At 41.0% G+C, this 16,947-nt stretch overlaps 2 protein-coding genes across 3 annotated transcripts; one reads left to right on the top strand and one right to left on the bottom strand.

Annotated features, from left to right (window-relative positions):
* The first annotated feature begins 508 nt into the window (after positions 1–508).
* On the top strand, positions 509–4,335 carry LOC129178940 (putative ubiquitin carboxyl-terminal hydrolase 50). The gene is made up of 6 exons (XM_054771644.1): positions 509–616; positions 2,565–2,760; positions 2,819–3,043; positions 3,297–3,439; positions 3,517–3,652; positions 3,726–4,335. Exons 2-6 carry the CDS (start codon positions 2,611–2,613, stop codon positions 3,912–3,914), a joined length of 843 nt encoding a protein of 280 aa, XP_054627619.1. The 5' UTR covers positions 509–616; positions 2,565–2,610; the 3' UTR covers positions 3,915–4,335.
* usp8 (ubiquitin specific peptidase 8) lies at positions 3,997–15,319 on the bottom strand. Of its 2 annotated transcripts, none has more exons than XM_054771643.1 (19): positions 15,221–15,319; positions 14,513–14,676; positions 14,294–14,438; positions 14,117–14,202; positions 13,908–14,043; positions 13,306–13,348; positions 12,950–13,115; positions 12,578–12,740; positions 12,360–12,501; positions 11,828–12,096; positions 11,222–11,707; positions 10,808–10,882; positions 10,413–10,702; positions 9,497–9,718; positions 9,047–9,257; positions 6,453–6,689; positions 6,078–6,220; positions 5,789–5,921; positions 3,997–5,711 (listed from the first exon to the last, which is right to left on the bottom strand). In XM_054771643.1, exons 2-19 carry the CDS (start codon positions 14,614–14,616, stop codon positions 5,553–5,555), a joined length of 3,210 nt encoding a protein of 1,069 aa, XP_054627618.1. In that variant the 5' UTR covers positions 14,617–14,676; positions 15,221–15,319; the 3' UTR covers positions 3,997–5,552. The 2 variants fall into 2 exon arrangements, with proteins under 2 accessions (XP_054627618.1, XP_054627617.1); XM_054771642.1 differs by having other exon boundaries at positions 12,950–13,118.
* Positions 15,320–16,947: the final 1,628 nt, after the last annotated feature.

Consider the following 16,947-nt stretch of genomic DNA (forward strand, 5'->3'; position numbering starts at 1 on the left):
CTCAGTGGGAAGACAAACTATAGATCAATACGTGCTTTCACTTTTAAGTCCCCAAATACCAGAAATCTCTGCAGCAACGCCATAAAAAGTAGATTTGTCGCTAGTCACTTTTGAGAAAATGTCGCCAAGAGTGTTGGGAATGTCACCAGATTTAGCCACACTGTTGCTGTGGTGCATTAACGGGTGGGCGATACCGCAAATTTTGGTATCAATCCAATACCAAGTAAACACTGTACAATACTGAAAAAGTATTGCCAATACCGATACTGTTTTTTTCAATATTATTTAATTATTTTTGCTTTAAAGCCCACCCTAGTGCATTCTGGAACACACGGTGTTAGCGGTGCGTATGGAAGACAGATGTTTTAAAAGATTATCTATTTAACATTTTTTCTTCTTACTCCGGTAGAAAAAACACTAAAAGCAGTGGTCTTGTGATGGAAAATCGACTGAGCTCTGCAGCGGCCAGGTATCAGGGGTGGGATCGACCGGGTGTGTGTGGATTGGACAACTCTGGAAACTTCTGCTACTTAAACGCTGTGTTGCAGTGTGTTTGTTCCACGGTGCCCCTTGTGGAGCACCTCCTACATCAGGACACTCGCAAAGAGCTGGCGCGGTGAGAAACCCCCTACTGATGGTGACCTTTTATTTGTTCAAAATATAGTGGGACACTAACCACTGAGACAGAAAAAACTACCTTACAGTCTGATGTGCTTGTCATTCATGATGCATATATTTTCTTTCTACAATATCGAGTTTGCTAGCAGGCTGAATTGCTCAGGTGACATCACACATGTGCACAATTATGAGGCAAGTCAGTACACTAAGTCCCCAACTAACGAACACAATTGGTTCCAGACGACCGTTCTTATGTTGAATCGTTCTTAAGTAGGGGAAAAGGTAATATTACCAATGATATAAAGTAGGTACTACATGTACGTGTATACATGTACAGTATATGTGTAGGTATGTAAATATGAGTTTGGATGCAGTAGTAATATTAAACGAGGATAATTAATGAAAAAAACAATAATAAAAGTGATATAATAATACGTAATGATAAATGTTATTTTCCTTTGAAGAGGAGTCGCCAAGCATATGTTGTTGTGGAGGAGGAGATATTGAAAAAAAGGACAAGTCGTCGTTGTTACTCTTCTAAAAGAGGTAGTGTTCTATGGGTGGTGTAGAATTAAGCAGGCCTATTAACTCGTCATAAACTTTAATCACATGCTCTGTCGGGTTGTGCAATTTAGCTTTCCATTTAGCTTTACACTGTATCTCCCCAGCGTCTAACTCTTCCTCTGTTGGTCTCATTAGCTCTAAGGCTGCATTAGCAGTGTCACAGTGCCCTCTACTGGTCAAGCATGTACAGTAGCAGTATAAATACTGATTGAGCGACTGACTACAAGGCAAAATAAAATAAAATATAGACCAGTCGGCTTGCGAGTGTTCGCTAGTTGGGTGTTCGTAAATTGGGGACCTAGTGTATTGTGACCATATTCTCATTTTTATGCATATTTTCCACAGAACTATTAAAATGCTTTGTTGCAAGTGCACAAAAGGGTCGCAAGAAATGTGTCGAGAGAAAAACATGCAACTAAACTGCCGAATATTTGAGAAAAATCACACGTGGAGCTCCCAGGAACCCATTATCCTACAGCGCTGTCATATTCCAGATGAAATGACTGAAGACAGATTTTTCAAAAGTTTTATGGACCGAGGAGATGAGAGCGACTCTTGGTGGACCAGAAGGATGGGCCCATGGCTGCATCAGCAATGGACAGAGCTCCACTCCAACTCAGACGCCAGCAAGGTGGAAATGGGGTACTAGTAAGGGATGGAATTATTAAAAATGAACTTTTGGGGCCTTTTCAGGTTGAAGATGGACTCAAACTCAACTCCCATACCTACTTCCACTTTCTTCACACAGGAAAGTGTGCATCTTTCAAGAAGACCATGATTTTTATTCAGTAAAATGCGCCATCTCATGCGTCCAAGTACTCCACGAGCTAGTAAAGGTCTTAAAAATACCGACATGACTTCCTCACTCACCTGAACTAAACCCTATTGAGTACGTGTGGGCCCTTAAACGTGAGATTTACAGTGAAGAAAAAAGGTGCACCTCTCTGAACAGCATCCGGGAGGCTTTGGTTGCTGCTGCACAAAAAGTTGGTCAAATGATCAAGAAACTGACAGACTCCATAGATGGAAGGCTTTTCCGTGTTACTGAAAAAGAGGGTGGCTATATTGGTCTCTGATTTATTTTTGGAAATGTCAGAAATATTTGTAGTTCGTGTTGTTTATCACTGACTTAAAAAAAAAAAAAAAAGAAAAGAAAGTAGTGAGGTGGGAATATTTTTGTTTTTCTTCGAGTTGCCTCATAATTGTGCAAAGTGATGTTCTCAACAAAAGCCAAAACCTCACTTTCACATCCTTAAATATTAAAGTTTGATGTTTATTAACATTTTGGATTGACCAAGAGCACTGTTATTCTTAAATAATAAAACTAATAATCAATAATACAAATTGCCTAATAATTGTGGAAACGGTGTATGTCTGTGCAGGGCCAAGTGCCAAGTGGCCCAGGTGTTTGTACGCCTCCTGGAACAGATGTGGCTGGGGAGGAGTTCCAGCTGTGCCCCAGTGGAGGCCAGGACAGTGCTGTGCTCCATCCTGCCCCAATTCAACAACCACTCTCAGCAGGATGCCCAAGAACTCCTGCTCCTCCTCTCCAGCACGCTCCATGACGACTTGAAGAAGGTACCTCGATTCTTTTCACCCCATGTTCTCAAAGAGGTCACTTTGGTGTGCTTTAAAGGTCGGGAGGTGCAAGATCCGCTTCTCCAAGCACCAGCTGAGGCGAGACCAACACAGAAACTGTGCTTCTACACTGGGGGAGTCCACCATTGTGACCAAGTTGTTTGAAGGCCAGTTGAGCTACATGACGGTGTGCATGCAGTGTGACCACCAAGCCCACAGCATGCAGACCTTCACCGTGCTCTCCTTACCCATTCCCACAAACACCAGCAAGTGTTCCATTCAGGTACATAGCAATACCCCACCACATCTGAGGACAAAAGTAATTGGCCACCGTGCTGTTACACACGCAGTTAGTCACTTGAGCTTTCACGTTCTGTCCATAGTGCTGTCCAAAATATCATAAGATAAATAATGAAGTAAGATTCAAGGGGAAATAACAGGTCTCATACTCTAATTAAGAACTGTGTCCTGGCACTTTGGTCTACCACCTTACTGTGATTTCTGACCTTTGTCCCCCCTCTGTCCATCCTGTGCAGGACTGCTTGTCTCTGTTCTTTGAGCAAACTCTCCTGACGGGGGCAGACAAGATGCTCTGTTCAGCCTGTGAGCTGAGGAGAGAAACTGCAGTCCTCACTTGTTTGGACAAACCCCCTGAAATCCTCATACTGCACCTGAAACGGTAGGTAGGAAAGTGAGCAGCGGAAATCCTGCAATCGGTTGTTGCATCTCAGTTGGATTCATTGTTGCGTTCTGCAGGTTTGGTTGCAAAGGAAAGAACCAAGTGAAACTCAGGACTAATGTTGTCTTCTCCATGAAACTTGATCTCAGCTTATTTCTGTCCAGCTCGGAACAGAACACCTCATATTCCTCCTATCGTCTCTATGCGGTTGTGGTACGTGTACCATATCTTTTTGTGGTTGTTTTGTGTGATTGAGGCATTTAAAGTGAAAGTCCTCTGTCTGCAGAACCATGCAGGTCAACTGAACATGGGTCACTACACAGCTCTGTGCCACAACACCCTGACCCAAACGTGGCACTGTTTTGATGACTCGGAGGTCCGAGAGATCCCAGACAGCCACGTGCAATCGGCAGACGCCTACATCCTGCTTTATAGCCGCAAGCCATTCCGAAAACCAAAGATTGTTGGACTTTAAAAGGTTGTACTGATATACACAGAGAAGAGTTGTTTTCTGACTTTGCATCTCTCTAATGGCGACATTAGAGACTTACAACCACAAATTCAAATCTGTTTTAATAAATAGTCATAAGTTGTTTGAGGTTAATATATTTGTTATACTTGAAAGCATTGAGAAATCAACATTTACAGGAAAATAAGAGTTTTGAGTCTCATGCTAGGCGAGAAAAGTGTTCCAAGTAGCAAGTGAAATCCCTGCACCTCCCCTCTCTGGTCCATTTCACCCAACCTTGTGCTTGCGTTTAGTTGATTTAGTGTTGACCTAAGAAATCATGTCAATTCTAATCTATCAGGTCGTCTCATATGTGACAGAAGATAGAATTAAACCAACCGGATACATGTTAATTTCACAGACTACAAATTTGATCTTCGAGAATCAAAATTAGTCACAGACATAAAATGCCAGTATTTTTCAAACACATTGATTTTCCATTTGTGTACTTGGTAACAAAGTCAATAATATGACTTAATGGCAAAGAGGCTTCAAACTAATAGGAACAGATTTTTCTGTCGCTGGCTGGATAAAGGTCAGAAGAGATCTCCACATCTGCACCAATTTAAAGCATTAGCATTGCGTATTCATTTATAAGCTATTATGTGTTCTGCATACTGTCTACTGGTTGCATATTATGTAAGTGCAATAATGTAATTAACATCAACACACAACCATCACAGTTCCCGCCTATCCTTCGATATTATGCAAATGTGAATACTCAGTCTGTTTCCATCCCATTAAAGAGGACCTATTATGCTAATTAGCAGCTCTTTTGAGAGCCCACTCGAGTAGTGTTGCATGATTCACAGTTTCAAAATGATCCCTATTTCTCTTGCACTGTCAGGCACTTTATGTATGCCTATCAGGTTCAAAGTTCTTAAGTCTAGTGTCCTCTGATTGGCTAACTTGCAAAAGGTACTGTCTCAAAAACCTGCCTATCACGAAACTGTTATACATGAAAGCAGTTTAATATGAAGGGCCTAAACAAATTTGCATAAACAAATATGATAGACAATACGGGAAATCATGATAGGTCCTCTTTAACGATTGAAGACGTTAGGCGGCTAGCAGGTGTAGCACCTAATGCAACATCCACGGTGTGATTATATGGCTGCTACGGTCAACGACAAAAAAAATTGGTCACATAAATAAAATTGTTGTCCTCAAATATTTACATTTCGAAAAGTGCAACATCAGCATTGTTAAGTATGTACATGCCATGTACTGTAGGTGTCAACAAGGTGTTCACACACTTCTGCAATCCAGCCATTCACGTTAACCGCGACAGTGAGAAGCTTGGAAGCAGCTGCCTGCCCTACAATGAATCCACACAGGGTGGAGTCAAGATGGCATATTTGTAGCCTCTAGACCAGAAATATGAGCGGTAGGCATGTTGTCACAGCTATAGGGTCCTCTAGTGGCGGAAGCATTGCACAGCGTGCCAGTGCACCTTTCTCCAGGCAGATCCCTCAGCCATCAGTTCCACGATGGGCCTTCAGGTCCACGATGGACCATCAGGTGCCCTCAACTGTGGCTTTCTAGAAGAAAAAGATAACCATCTCGGTTGGTGTTGTGTGTTGTTCTTCAGGTCCAGAAGCTCCGTCACAGGGTGGAATAAAACAAAATGTAGGCTGCAGAAGACTTGACGGAGGAGGTGGAGATATCTGAAACCTCATGATCATCAAACTTATACCAGCGCTGCTTGAAGGCATTCTTACAGTAGGCAGTGTAATGGCCACCATCCAAACCTCCGTAATGGTTCTGGAAAATGAAACAACAAAGAAATAAGCGCATGCAAACATATCGTTCCCAACAAACTTCATTTGAGATCTACTCACAGAAACGCCAAACAGACTATATCTCTTCAGGTTCTGCTTGGGTCCGATGACATACTGTGATAGGTCCAGAGTGTCTAAAGGAAAATCTACAGAGGTCTGCAGCTTCTGTTTCCATCGACCCTCGTAGGAAAAGCTGTAAGGGTGTGAAGAACAAGCATACATAAACACAGCAGAGGTCAAAGTTGAAAGCTCAGTGCATGATGATGAAATCTGAAAATGTAAACCGTTAAGGCCCGGTATTTGTTCTCAGTCAAAACAATTCCAAGTTAACAGAGACATGTTAACAGACCGCTTCAGGTGCACCAGGAGAATTGGGGGGACCTTCCAGATCTCCAGTTTCTTTGTAGAATCTCTGTGAGCTTTGCAGTGCCGACAGAAGACCTTGTTGTTATCAGTCAACCTCTCCTCCTTGGAGAACATCCTCAGACAATCCTGGGATGCAGAGAGCATATTTTCGTTAATACATTTTGTCATGTTTATTTACTTCACTTCAAACTTATTTTCTAAATACTGTAGTGGATTGAAACTGGAAGGGTCAAGAAATCTTTTCTTGTTGGGAAAAACAAAACATAACAGTCCTTTTAGATGACTACAGTCAATGGCTGATGAGCACTGAACACAGAGACAGGACGCCAAATTCAGGCTGCAAATGTATGCAACTGACCTGCAGGGAGCACTTGCTGGTGGAGGCCAGAGACAGAGAGAGGTACATGAAGGTCTCAAAAGTTCGAGACTTGCGGTGGCAAGTCTGACACTGCACAGTGGACTTGAACTGGCCCTGGAAGAGTGCCACGATGATGGACTCGTTCAGCAGCTTGTGTTTGTTCCAGGCCAGATCTGCTGCCATCTGATCATCCAGGTGGTCATTTTCCTCCTCTTTGTACCGCTTCCGGTTATCCGCCTGACAACACAGACAAAACACATGGAGTGTTAGTAAACATATACTGTACAGCCATTCAGCAGACGCCTAAAACCTGCAACAGGCAGATGTAAACTCAACTCCAAAAAGTGCTGAATACAGACTTAAATTTTTTTTTTTTTTTTTTAAATCAATATATTTGAAGGGCACGCTTGTATTTTACCCACAACTAAATATCTTTCAGGATCATTGACATGCAGCCATGTTGATAAAACATTTGATAAATCTTGAGTGAGGCTCAAAAAGCCGTTTCCACTGAGCAGTACAGTTAACTTTATTTCTGGTATGGCACACATCTAGCATGGTTTCCCGTGGCAAGTGTCCCAAAATATCTGACCGCTCTGTTACAATTTCCTGCACTGTTTTGTTGTGGAAGCAGTTGCAGTCGTATGGTCTGTTAATGTAGGGTGGAGCCAGACACACTGCTGTCCAGTGATTGGTAGAGAGCAAATTGTTATTTTACGAGTTATAATACAAGAATGGAATGGGGGGAAAAGTAAAAGCAGTACGACACAGAGTGGATTCCAAACCTATTGTGATTATTTTTTACAGATCATACAAGATTGTGTGTACATCACTTGTGATATGCACACAGTCCTGCTGCGATGAGGTCACTTTTTTGACGCAAGTATCATCGACTGTCTCCACACCCTGTGGGGGAGAAGCAAACCTGATTTCATTACTGTATTGCGGTGAGCCATACTGAACTGTACCATTTGGTGGAAATGTGACTCCAGTGAGTTTCACTGTGGACAGGGACTTGGTCACATGAATTTCAAACAATTCAGAACATCATGTACTGTAGAAGGGATGTGGATGAGATGGAAAGTATTTCATGAGAAATGCATATCACTTATGCAAAACCATTTTTTTAAAGTAACATGACGTGTACAGTAAATTCCGGTGTATGAGCCGCACCACTAAATTTAAAGGAAAAAACAAACTTGTACATATATAAGCTGCACTGGTGTATAAGCCACGCGTGTCTATGTCATAAAATGGCATATTGCACTCGAGTCCATGAGGACCAGGCAGCTCTTTATTTTACAAGAGCCAATCATGAGCTATGAAAAAACTCACAAGCTTGTCAACCCACTGGAAATTGCGGGAAGTCATTACTCAATGTAACAGTCTGTGTCAACTTACAAACACATTAAACTCATCATACAGCAACTTAACACTTAAAAGGTAAACCTCAGAAATATACAAACATGTACCAATACGAGTTCAAAATGGGGAAAAAATAAAAACATTTTTAAAGTTTTCCCATAATGCATTGCGTCTCGAATCACTTCATTGGAGGACAAGCAGCATAGAAAATGGTGGATGGCGCTGCAATGCTACCTCTGTCCACCACATGGAGGCAGAGGACCCGGAGCCCAGAGGTAGGCTGTAGTCACTTCAGCGCCCCAATGAATGCGTTGCTCAGACGCAATGCATTATGGGAAAACTTTTAATAAGTAGTTTTTTTCCATTTCAAACTTGTATTGGCACAAGTTGTATGTTTCTGAGGTTTCCGTTCTGAGTGTTAAGTTGCTCTGTGATTATTTTAGTATTGTCAGTAAAGTGTTCTTAGTAAGATGACACCGTGAGTCAGACTGTTATGTTGTTATACTGTTATACAAAATTACCTGCGTTTTCCAATACATAATTACCTGTGTTTGCCAATGGGTTGACAAGCCTGTTGTGAATGCACTGACAGCTCGTGAGTGGCTCCTGCCAAAGAAAGAGCTACCACTTCCTCACTGACTCGCAAGCACCACACTATTTACTTGTACAATTAGTATCAGTTCTCAAGTAAAAGAGATGTGACGAGATTAGAATTTAGCCGCACCGCTGTATAAACCGCAGGGTTCTGAGAAAAAAGTAACGCCTTATACACCAGAATTTACGGTATATTTCTTAATTTTGCCACCAAATGAAAACAGTGATAAGGGAATTATCCCCAAAGCTACCTCTGAGAACTAATATATAGATATTTGGCCTACGTTTAAATGCAAATGAAGCTGGTAAAGTGGATCAGCTGATACAAGCAAAGACATGCCATCTTGGGTCTACATGCACAGAGATTCTGATGAACATCAGACCAGACAGATGCAGACAAAGCACACCCACACTGCCTTAAGAGTACCAAGAACACACCTGTACTTTCACTCTCACACACACACACGCGCACACACACAAGTTACTTACTCTCTAATTTGCCATCAAAATGAAACCCAGTGAAAAAAAGAAAGATAAACGTAATACGTTTTCAAAATGTCAGTGAGCATGACAATAGTTTTGCTAAAAGTTTGGTGCTTACGTCCCTGTGCTTGGTACTGCTTGTGAAACCATACCTTGTTGAGGTCCTCATGGAGCCCATCCATGAGAAAGAGCAGCAACTCCTGAGAGTCTTGCTGGTCATAACCAGCAAACTGATCATTGATCTTCCCTATAGTGGTCTTAAAGTCTCGTGGACTGATGCACTTGTACAGACCAGCCCACAGCGCCTTCATGATAACACCAAATTCCTCCGCTACTTCACCTTTATGGCCAAGAATGTTAGACCTGTCAGAACACAAAAACAGAAAGCAAAACTTCTGATTAACGCATCTTGAGTAACATTTTAGCCAACCCTAAAATGTCTGCCTACAGTGATGTACATTACTTTTAAAGCACCCCCTGTGGGTTGTGCTCAAAAAACTTTGTAAGACATGCTACAATAAATGCACGAGAAAGCCTGAAATATGTCCAAATACTTTTGTCTTGATAGTGAATGGTATGCAATTGCATGTAGATGTACTCACCTGTTTATGTCTTCCAGGTAAAAATTGTTGTTGAAGTACTCCGCCATGGCTGGAGTGTTACAGAGACACTGCAAGATGGAGTTCATGTAGCAAGTGTTGCCAAGATTACGAAGGCCAGTTAAACTTGAACCCAGGCCTCCAAATGTTGGATTCAGGCTCCGGATTTTGGCAGCTGATGGTCGTGCAAGCTCTACTTTGGAATAGACCTTAGCACTGGGCGGTCTGAAGAAATAACATGAAACCAATATTAAAGGACAAAGAAAAAGACTACATCAAATACACAATTATTCTGCCAAAGAAGCAGATTGTTTTCCTTCACTTTAAAATGTATATAGAGCCAGTTAAAATGCTCAAATGATTTAAATCAGGTGAGGGTAAGGATGTGTGGGGCCTTGCCATTATTCGGTCATCTTTCAGGCCTTAGCTTGCTAAGCAAGCAATTGAGTACTTTGATGCACGGCCTTCCTGAATGCTGCGCAATTCTTCCTGAATGCTTTTCAACTTTTAGTTACATCTTTTTGTCTCATTTTACTTCACACACCTTGATATGGGATGTTAAGATTCAAGGGGTTTATTGTCATATGCATATTTGAAACAGCAGTGTGTACACTGAGCATTTAAACTCTTACTTTAGGCCAGAGCCTTCCTCACTACACAAATGCATATCACCTGGGAATGGTTTAATCCAATAAACCGATCATTCTTGACGTGAGAAAAAATGCACAGATATGGATATGAACAAAACACTAATTGCCTAATAGTTGTGCATGCTTTGTAGAACTTCGAATTTTCAGCAAAATATGTCAACAGTCCTCTGACAAAATCTGACACTCCCTCTTGTTTTTTATGCTTGTATCCTACAAACAAAACATTTTATGTCTGGATTGGAGAATAGCTAAATGCTTGTGTGCCGTACTTGGTTTCTCTGTTGATGGTCGGTACGGCAGCAGCAGGAGTTGGTGCCGAGGTCTTCTTCTGGACTTCCTCTCTCAGATCCTGGCTAATGTCTGGAGAAGAGTAGGAGCGCTTTAATTTGGACTGTTCCCGCTCCTGCTCTTTCTCCACATTGGAGGGTGGCACAGCTGGTCGCGGTGGTTTCTGCTCTACAGCTGGTGGTGTCAGAACAGTGACCTCGGGCGGGTACAGGTGGACGCGGTTGGTTGGGGAATGGTAGTATCGGAAGGTTCCGGTAACGGTGTCAAGGAACTACATGAGAATGGACATAACTATTAAAGCACTTACAAATAATTCAGGTACACAAAAAATATTTTTAAAAGGTTTTGTAAAGCATGATATAGTGTCACATGGTACCTTCATCCAACCATCTGGCAGGCCTGGCACACTCCTTCCCATTTCTTCACTTCTTGCTCTCGTCAGTGGCTCTCTCTGTGGAATAAAAACACTTACTGACTTTATAGGGAAACATGGTTGCTATTTGGCTGTTACTCTTTCAGTGACCCTCTCAAAACAGCGTTAACCAGTATTTATACAGTATATTTATACAATTTAATGGATTTATCAGTCAGAGGTTGGGCTAGACCCCTTAGTTGCCCCTGAATCTCAATTCTTCAGCAACAAAAGCTTAATCCCTCCAAATTTGTGGTATCATTGGGATGATGAATAAATTGCAATTTCTTTTTTCCATTTTCCCACAGGTGTAATGGTCAGGTGTCCGAATACTTGTGTCCACCTAATGTATGAGACGTGATGTGATGGACAACTCACCTTTATTTCACTGACAACATGATTGGGAGGTGTGTCTAGAGACATACTCTTTGTCGGTGCATCAGAGTTTTGCTCTCTTCCTCTATTGTCTTTATCTCCCCACACCTGGTTCTCTTTGTCCTCCTCTTCCTCTGCCTTCTGTCTCTCCAGTCTCTTTTTCTCCTGATGTCGTTTCTCCTCCTCTTCCTTCTTTTTCTTATCAAGCGCTTCCTTTTCAAGCCTCTCTTTCAGCTCCTTGTTTCGCCTCGCCTCTCGTTGACGCTCCTGAATGCGTTTCTCCTGTTCTTGCCTGGCTTTCTCCCTCGATGCCACCACCTGAGAGTGCATCTGACTTTCTTCTTCTTCAGACAAAGAAATGCTGATGGCTGGTTTGGCTGAGCGGTCAGGGACATTTGGCCTGTTCTTGCTGGAGTCTTTGTCTGGTCCATTCAAGCTCTCTTTAAGCTCATCTGAGAAGCGGATTGAGGGCTTCTTTGCACGGTCAAACTGTGACAAGACAAGGGGTAAAAGAATAACATGAGTGAAGCAAGTAAAACAATCAAGTTCAGTTGGGAATTGTTCACTTATTTACATTTTTAATCCAAAGGTTGGAAAGACCAACAGTACCTGTGGCACAGCCTTGGATGTGGCAGAAGGTTGGCTGGATGTCAACGGTCCTTTCTTACTTTGTTCCACCACAGAATTTTTACAGAGCGAGCGAGGAAAGTCAACTGTGTCTTGTAATCTTTCTGTAGCTACAGGAGCTGTAGGTGTGGGTGTTTCGGTTGGAGCAACTCCATTCACTAGTAAGGGAGCGGTGGGTTCTTTTGGCTCTGGTTCTGGCTGAGGTGGAGTAGGAGGCTTTGGTTCCTCAAGAGTTGGGTAACTAAAGTTTACTGTTAAAAACATTAAAAGTATACACCTCAGAGAGCATGAAAACAATTATTTCACACGTTTAAACTACACTCAATGAAACCTGGCTAAACACTTCACTGGCAAACATGTAAATCTCATTACTTAAATTCTCATGATGAGGTTTCACAATTAAGTTAATACAAGTCATTTTTGTGAACAGTGTATATTTTGTAGATGTCTTAATGCCTAGATAAGATAAGCAATGCCTGGTTTAAAATGCATCAGTTTGACTGATGATACTCACACTGAGGCAGGGTGCTGACAGTGGTTTGTCTGGGAGGGCGGACTTTAGCATTGGTTGTGTACATTGGGTAAAACAACAGCCAGTTCTCATAGCCTCCTTCCAACACTAGTGGCTCACTCCGCAAGATGGTCATACTGTCCCACTGTGGTGTCAGAATTATTAAGAATGTAATTAGTCTACAAATGGTCGTTCACATCTTTAATTGATAATGTAATTACCTTGTACAGAGCATCTTTAAGGCTCTGCAATGTAGTGCCCAGTGTTAGATCTGTAACAGAGTTAAACCAGTCTAACAGGACTAAATAATCCACAGATCCACGCTTTTTCCACTGTTCTTTGGACACCTCTGGAAGCTTTTCTTCAATCTGATTCACAGTGATTCTGAAAAATCAATCAAACTCAATTTTGATTCAAATACAGGAGACAAAATGGAGAGGAATGACTAACATGCACCATAATACAACATTTTTGTATTTGTTGTATCATGTTGGCCTCAAAAAATGAAAAATGATAATGAAATGATGAGAGTCTCAATTAACAGGGACTAAAATCAAGCTATTTCTTTTCTATATGCTCCTCCTGTCACATACCCCGGACTGATGGTTTCCTCAGGCACGCTGATGCAGGCCGTTGATGGAACTTGAATGTGAGACTCCTCAAAGTCTCTCTGCTTTCGGGCATCCATGACAATTACAGTAATCATTTGGTCCATCATCATGTGGAAAAGTTTCTCAGCTGTGATGCCCCCGGCCGGCACTGCTGCAATAGCAGGTAAGGTCATTGAAGTGACACATGGGAGAAAAATGTAGACAATCTGGAATTGCCACAAGCCAATGGAGAGGCAAGGGCATCAGAAATCAACAGTTTACTACAGTATCTCAAATAGAGTCATGTACTGTATTTCATTCAACATTGAATCACAATATTATGGTGTCCCTCTGCTTACCTTTTGAAGCTGCATTCTTCAACTCCTCTTTTTCTCCTTTTTCCTGACATAGTCACAATAATTTAGGTAAAAAAAACAAATGTACATTTGTCTTTTACTCAAAGTTTAGAAGTCACAGGCTCAAATAAGATCATATCATCTAACCTAATACAACTGCATATTCAGTATAACAATATCTATTCATCATTCTCTGCAACGTTCGACATACGATGGATCAAAATAAGGAAAGACATGAACTTGATTGTTAACATGAGGTACACCAGCACAATAAAATACAATCTTACACAAAAGCTGTACATGCCATTTGCAGTTGTGAACGCATGACATAGAGCTATTTCTTGTTATGCTATATGAGAGATAGACCATACGAAAAAGCTATATAATTCTAAACCACTGCAGCACAAACTACAAGCACAATAGTAACCATATTGCTAAATTAACAGCGCAACTTCTTTTTATGATACAGTTCTTGGATATTGTCAGAAGAATAATTGAACCTCAAATAAGAGCTGTTGTCAATCTATGCCATCTAAATAACGTCTCTCCAACTTGCAATTGAGGATTTCTTCACACAGGTAAAATGACAGTGTTGATAGTGCTACCTTATTGTTCTCGGTCTTGTTTGCTGCTTTGGGAGAGCTTTGACTGTCATCTTTCTCAGTTATTTCTTCCATTTTCTTTTTCTCAACTTCTCTCTCCATCTCTTCCAGCTTGCTCCTTACTTCAACTTCCTCATACCTTTTCAAAATGTCACCATTTAGAGGATTTGATATTATCATTAAACAATGTGATGATCATCAAACCTTCTGACCTGAGTTTGAGGCTTTCAGCAAGCTTCTCGGCTTCTTCAATGGCTTTCTTGAAGTTGTTTGTCCCGAGCATGGTCAGGTAATACTCCTTCGTAGATTGGAGTAAAGCGGAATTATGAAAATAAACTATTTCACCACACCACAATCTAAAGATAAAAATGTGAGGATGGCCACTGTACCGCCTGCTGCTTGAAGTCTGGTCTCTTCTTGACAAGGTCATATACTGTCAGATACTTCATGTAGAGTACATAAGCTTTCTCCTCATCTCTGTCCAAACGACACTCCTCTGCCGCCTTGAAGATTTTGCAGGCGCTATGAACATAGCTGTATCACAGTAAAATTGCATTAGTGTTGGACAGCAAATGCAGTGCAAGTTAACCTCAACGGTTATCACACACTTTCTTGTGCTTGTCTTGTCCGGCTTGATTTCAGCCTTCTTATTGAGGTCACCGAGATTTGTGGACAAATACAGGTCCTTGGCCCCGGTGGACACCGCAGGCATCTTGACGGGTGCTTTCAGTCAGACCTCACAGGTAAAATCAATGCACTCCTTGTGACATCCCTGAGAACGACAGTACAAAGCAAAACATCTGATGATGTGATGCAAGCTAACAGTGTAAGCTCACAATCAATCAATATACTCTGCTTGTTTAACAACATTTGACTATTAAAGATATGAACGACTAAACGAAAACATCACAGCGTGTTGCTTTTACACCAGTTAGGACTAGTAGTGTGTTATTGCAGGACTTGACAACACAAATATAGTTTGGTGCTAACATTAGCCGCCAACGTATGCATGTCTGCCGAATGACAACTACATTCACGTTCATTGAAGTCATTCAAACGTCAAGCATTGGTTCAATGCGACCACTGGACAAAGAGGTCAGCTTTCAACCTTCCAAGTTAACCAGCGAGCTTAGCTATGTTGTTTAACAAGCTAAAGTGTCGGCTCACGCAGTTAGGCGATAGCTAATGTGAGCTACTTAGGAGGCAGCACGGACAGAAAACAACCGTAGTAAGCACCCTTAGTTTTGTTAGCTATCACGTCTAAAGCCAATACATGTAGACATTTTGACTGATACGCTTCTGTTAATTCCAAATACCTTTGTTGATACGTTCCTTCACTCGGTATACTTTTTTTGACAGCTGATTCCTGATTCCTTCTTCGTCTTCTTCTTCTTCTGAAAGTCCTAGTGGGCGGTGCCACCTCTTTAGTTGCTCTGCTGCCACCTTTGGAGATATTGTGCATAAACCCAATATACAATACTGTACTGTACAATCTTTTGCCATAAATGAGGGCCAACCAGTGAAGTAAGACTCATGATAATGCACCTTATGATAAAATATGTTTCGAATTATTACTTGAGATCTAAACTAATTCAAATAAAAACACACTTCTCCTTTTTCAGGACAGGTTAAGAACATTTTTCTTAGCTCCAAAACCAATAAAGGAAACCAATAAAGTGGAACCTTCAGAAAGGTGCCGCAGAAGTTTCTGGAAAAAACATTCATTCATTCATTTTCTATGCAGCTTTTCCTCACTAAGTGGAAAAAAATATAATAGATGAGACTAAAAATGACATGCTTTCTCACTGCAGGCATTTTTTTCTTTAATTCAATGTAACTTTTTAGCATATGTTCATTGATTGCTTTTAGCCTGTTTATAAAATTTCGCAGGAGATTTTCCAGGAGCTCTTGGTGCAAAAGGTTTGCACACCCATCATCTAAAGGATTACCTTCACAAGTGTATTTTGTATTATCTTTGATTTTTTTTGTGTGTTTTTTTTTTTGCAATGCCGCAAAAGTGCAGCAAAGAGTGGCAAAGAGGAAAAGTGTAATGATAACCATAGAACCGAAAATACAACTTAGGAAAGGATCTTGCTAATCAATGTATGACCAGTTCAGCAAATATGAGCGGTTTATTAAATACAGCAATACCTAAAAGGGCCACCAGATACCAGTATTGTTCTGTAAACGCCTGCTTGTTCTCTCCATTAACATGCGTCTTCAAAGGTGAGTAATTTTACTTTATTTCAGTTTTTTGTCTTATTATACAGTGATTGTCTTTTGTGCTTGTTTGATGGTTGGCAGTACAGTTAATGATTAATTTGAAAAAAAATAAAGTGCAATCAAAACACAAGTGACAATGAACATGCACACTTAGGTGCAGAAGTATTTGGACAATATAAGTAAATACATTAGTATATATGGTGTATATGCATAAAGGCAAAATTATAAACACTAGCCAAAGTAACTGTTATCTGACCTATAGCCTCAGCTAGCTCAGCCATTGTGGGCGAGCTATCCTAAAAATCTATACTGAATCTATAAAAATCATGCTTTGTCACAGGATTAAAACTTGTTCTAGCGGTAGAACAAATGTAATCAACCAGAGCTACACAACAATGACCTGTTTGAGACACCTCACTCGGACAAATTCATGTTCTTTTGACTTTGTATGTAGACTCGTGTAATGCAAATTATCATAAAGTGCAGTATTTTTAAAAAAAATAAACAACAGAACAGAATCATAAAGCACTTAGACTTTGAAGTCACAAGGGGGCACCTGGAGTTTAGATTGCACAATTATGTGTAAAAGTGCTTTCATCAGGCTCAGCCTTTCAAACATGGAGGTAAGAATGGAGCACAAAGCCTGCACTGTGCTATCTCTTCATAAAATCCTTACGTTGCCAGTATTTGGTGCCACATACACTTGATATTCACAGACATTCAGGCTTCAGTGGGATCAAAAGTCTGCGAGGCATCCATTGATTAAATCACCATGGAGAAAATACATTTACAATCCCGGCCGATGTGTTTTTTTTTAATT

Source organism: Dunckerocampus dactyliophorus, chromosome 3 (genome assembly GCF_027744805.1).
Source record: "Dunckerocampus dactyliophorus isolate RoL2022-P2 chromosome 3, RoL_Ddac_1.1, whole genome shotgun sequence".
Taxonomy (NCBI): Eukaryota; Metazoa; Chordata; class Actinopteri; order Syngnathiformes; family Syngnathidae; genus Dunckerocampus; species Dunckerocampus dactyliophorus.

Coding starts and splice junctions, on each gene's coding strand:
- LOC129178940 (XM_054771644.1), top strand. CDS start 2,611: ATGTGGCTGGGGAGGAGTTCCAGCTGTGCCCCAGTGGAGGCCAGGACA. Junction 3,044..3,296: donor CCAGCAAGTGTTCCATTCAG/GTACATAGCAAT, acceptor CATCCTGTGCAG/GACTGCTTGTCTCTGTTCTT. Junction 3,653..3,725: donor ATCGTCTCTATGCGGTTGTG/GTACGTGTACCA, acceptor CTCTGTCTGCAG/AACCATGCAGGTCAACTGAA.
- usp8 (XM_054771642.1), bottom strand. CDS start 14,616: ATGCCTGCGGTGTCCACCGGGGCCAAGGACCTGTATTTGTCCACAAAT. Junction 13,349..13,907: donor ACAAGACCGAGAACAATAAG/GTAGCACTATCA, acceptor TGACTATGTCAG/GAAAAAGGAGAAAAAGAGGA. Junction 10,703..10,807: donor TGCCAGATGGTTGGATGAAG/GTACCATGTGAC, acceptor ATTCTCATGTAG/TTCCTTGACACCGTTACCGG.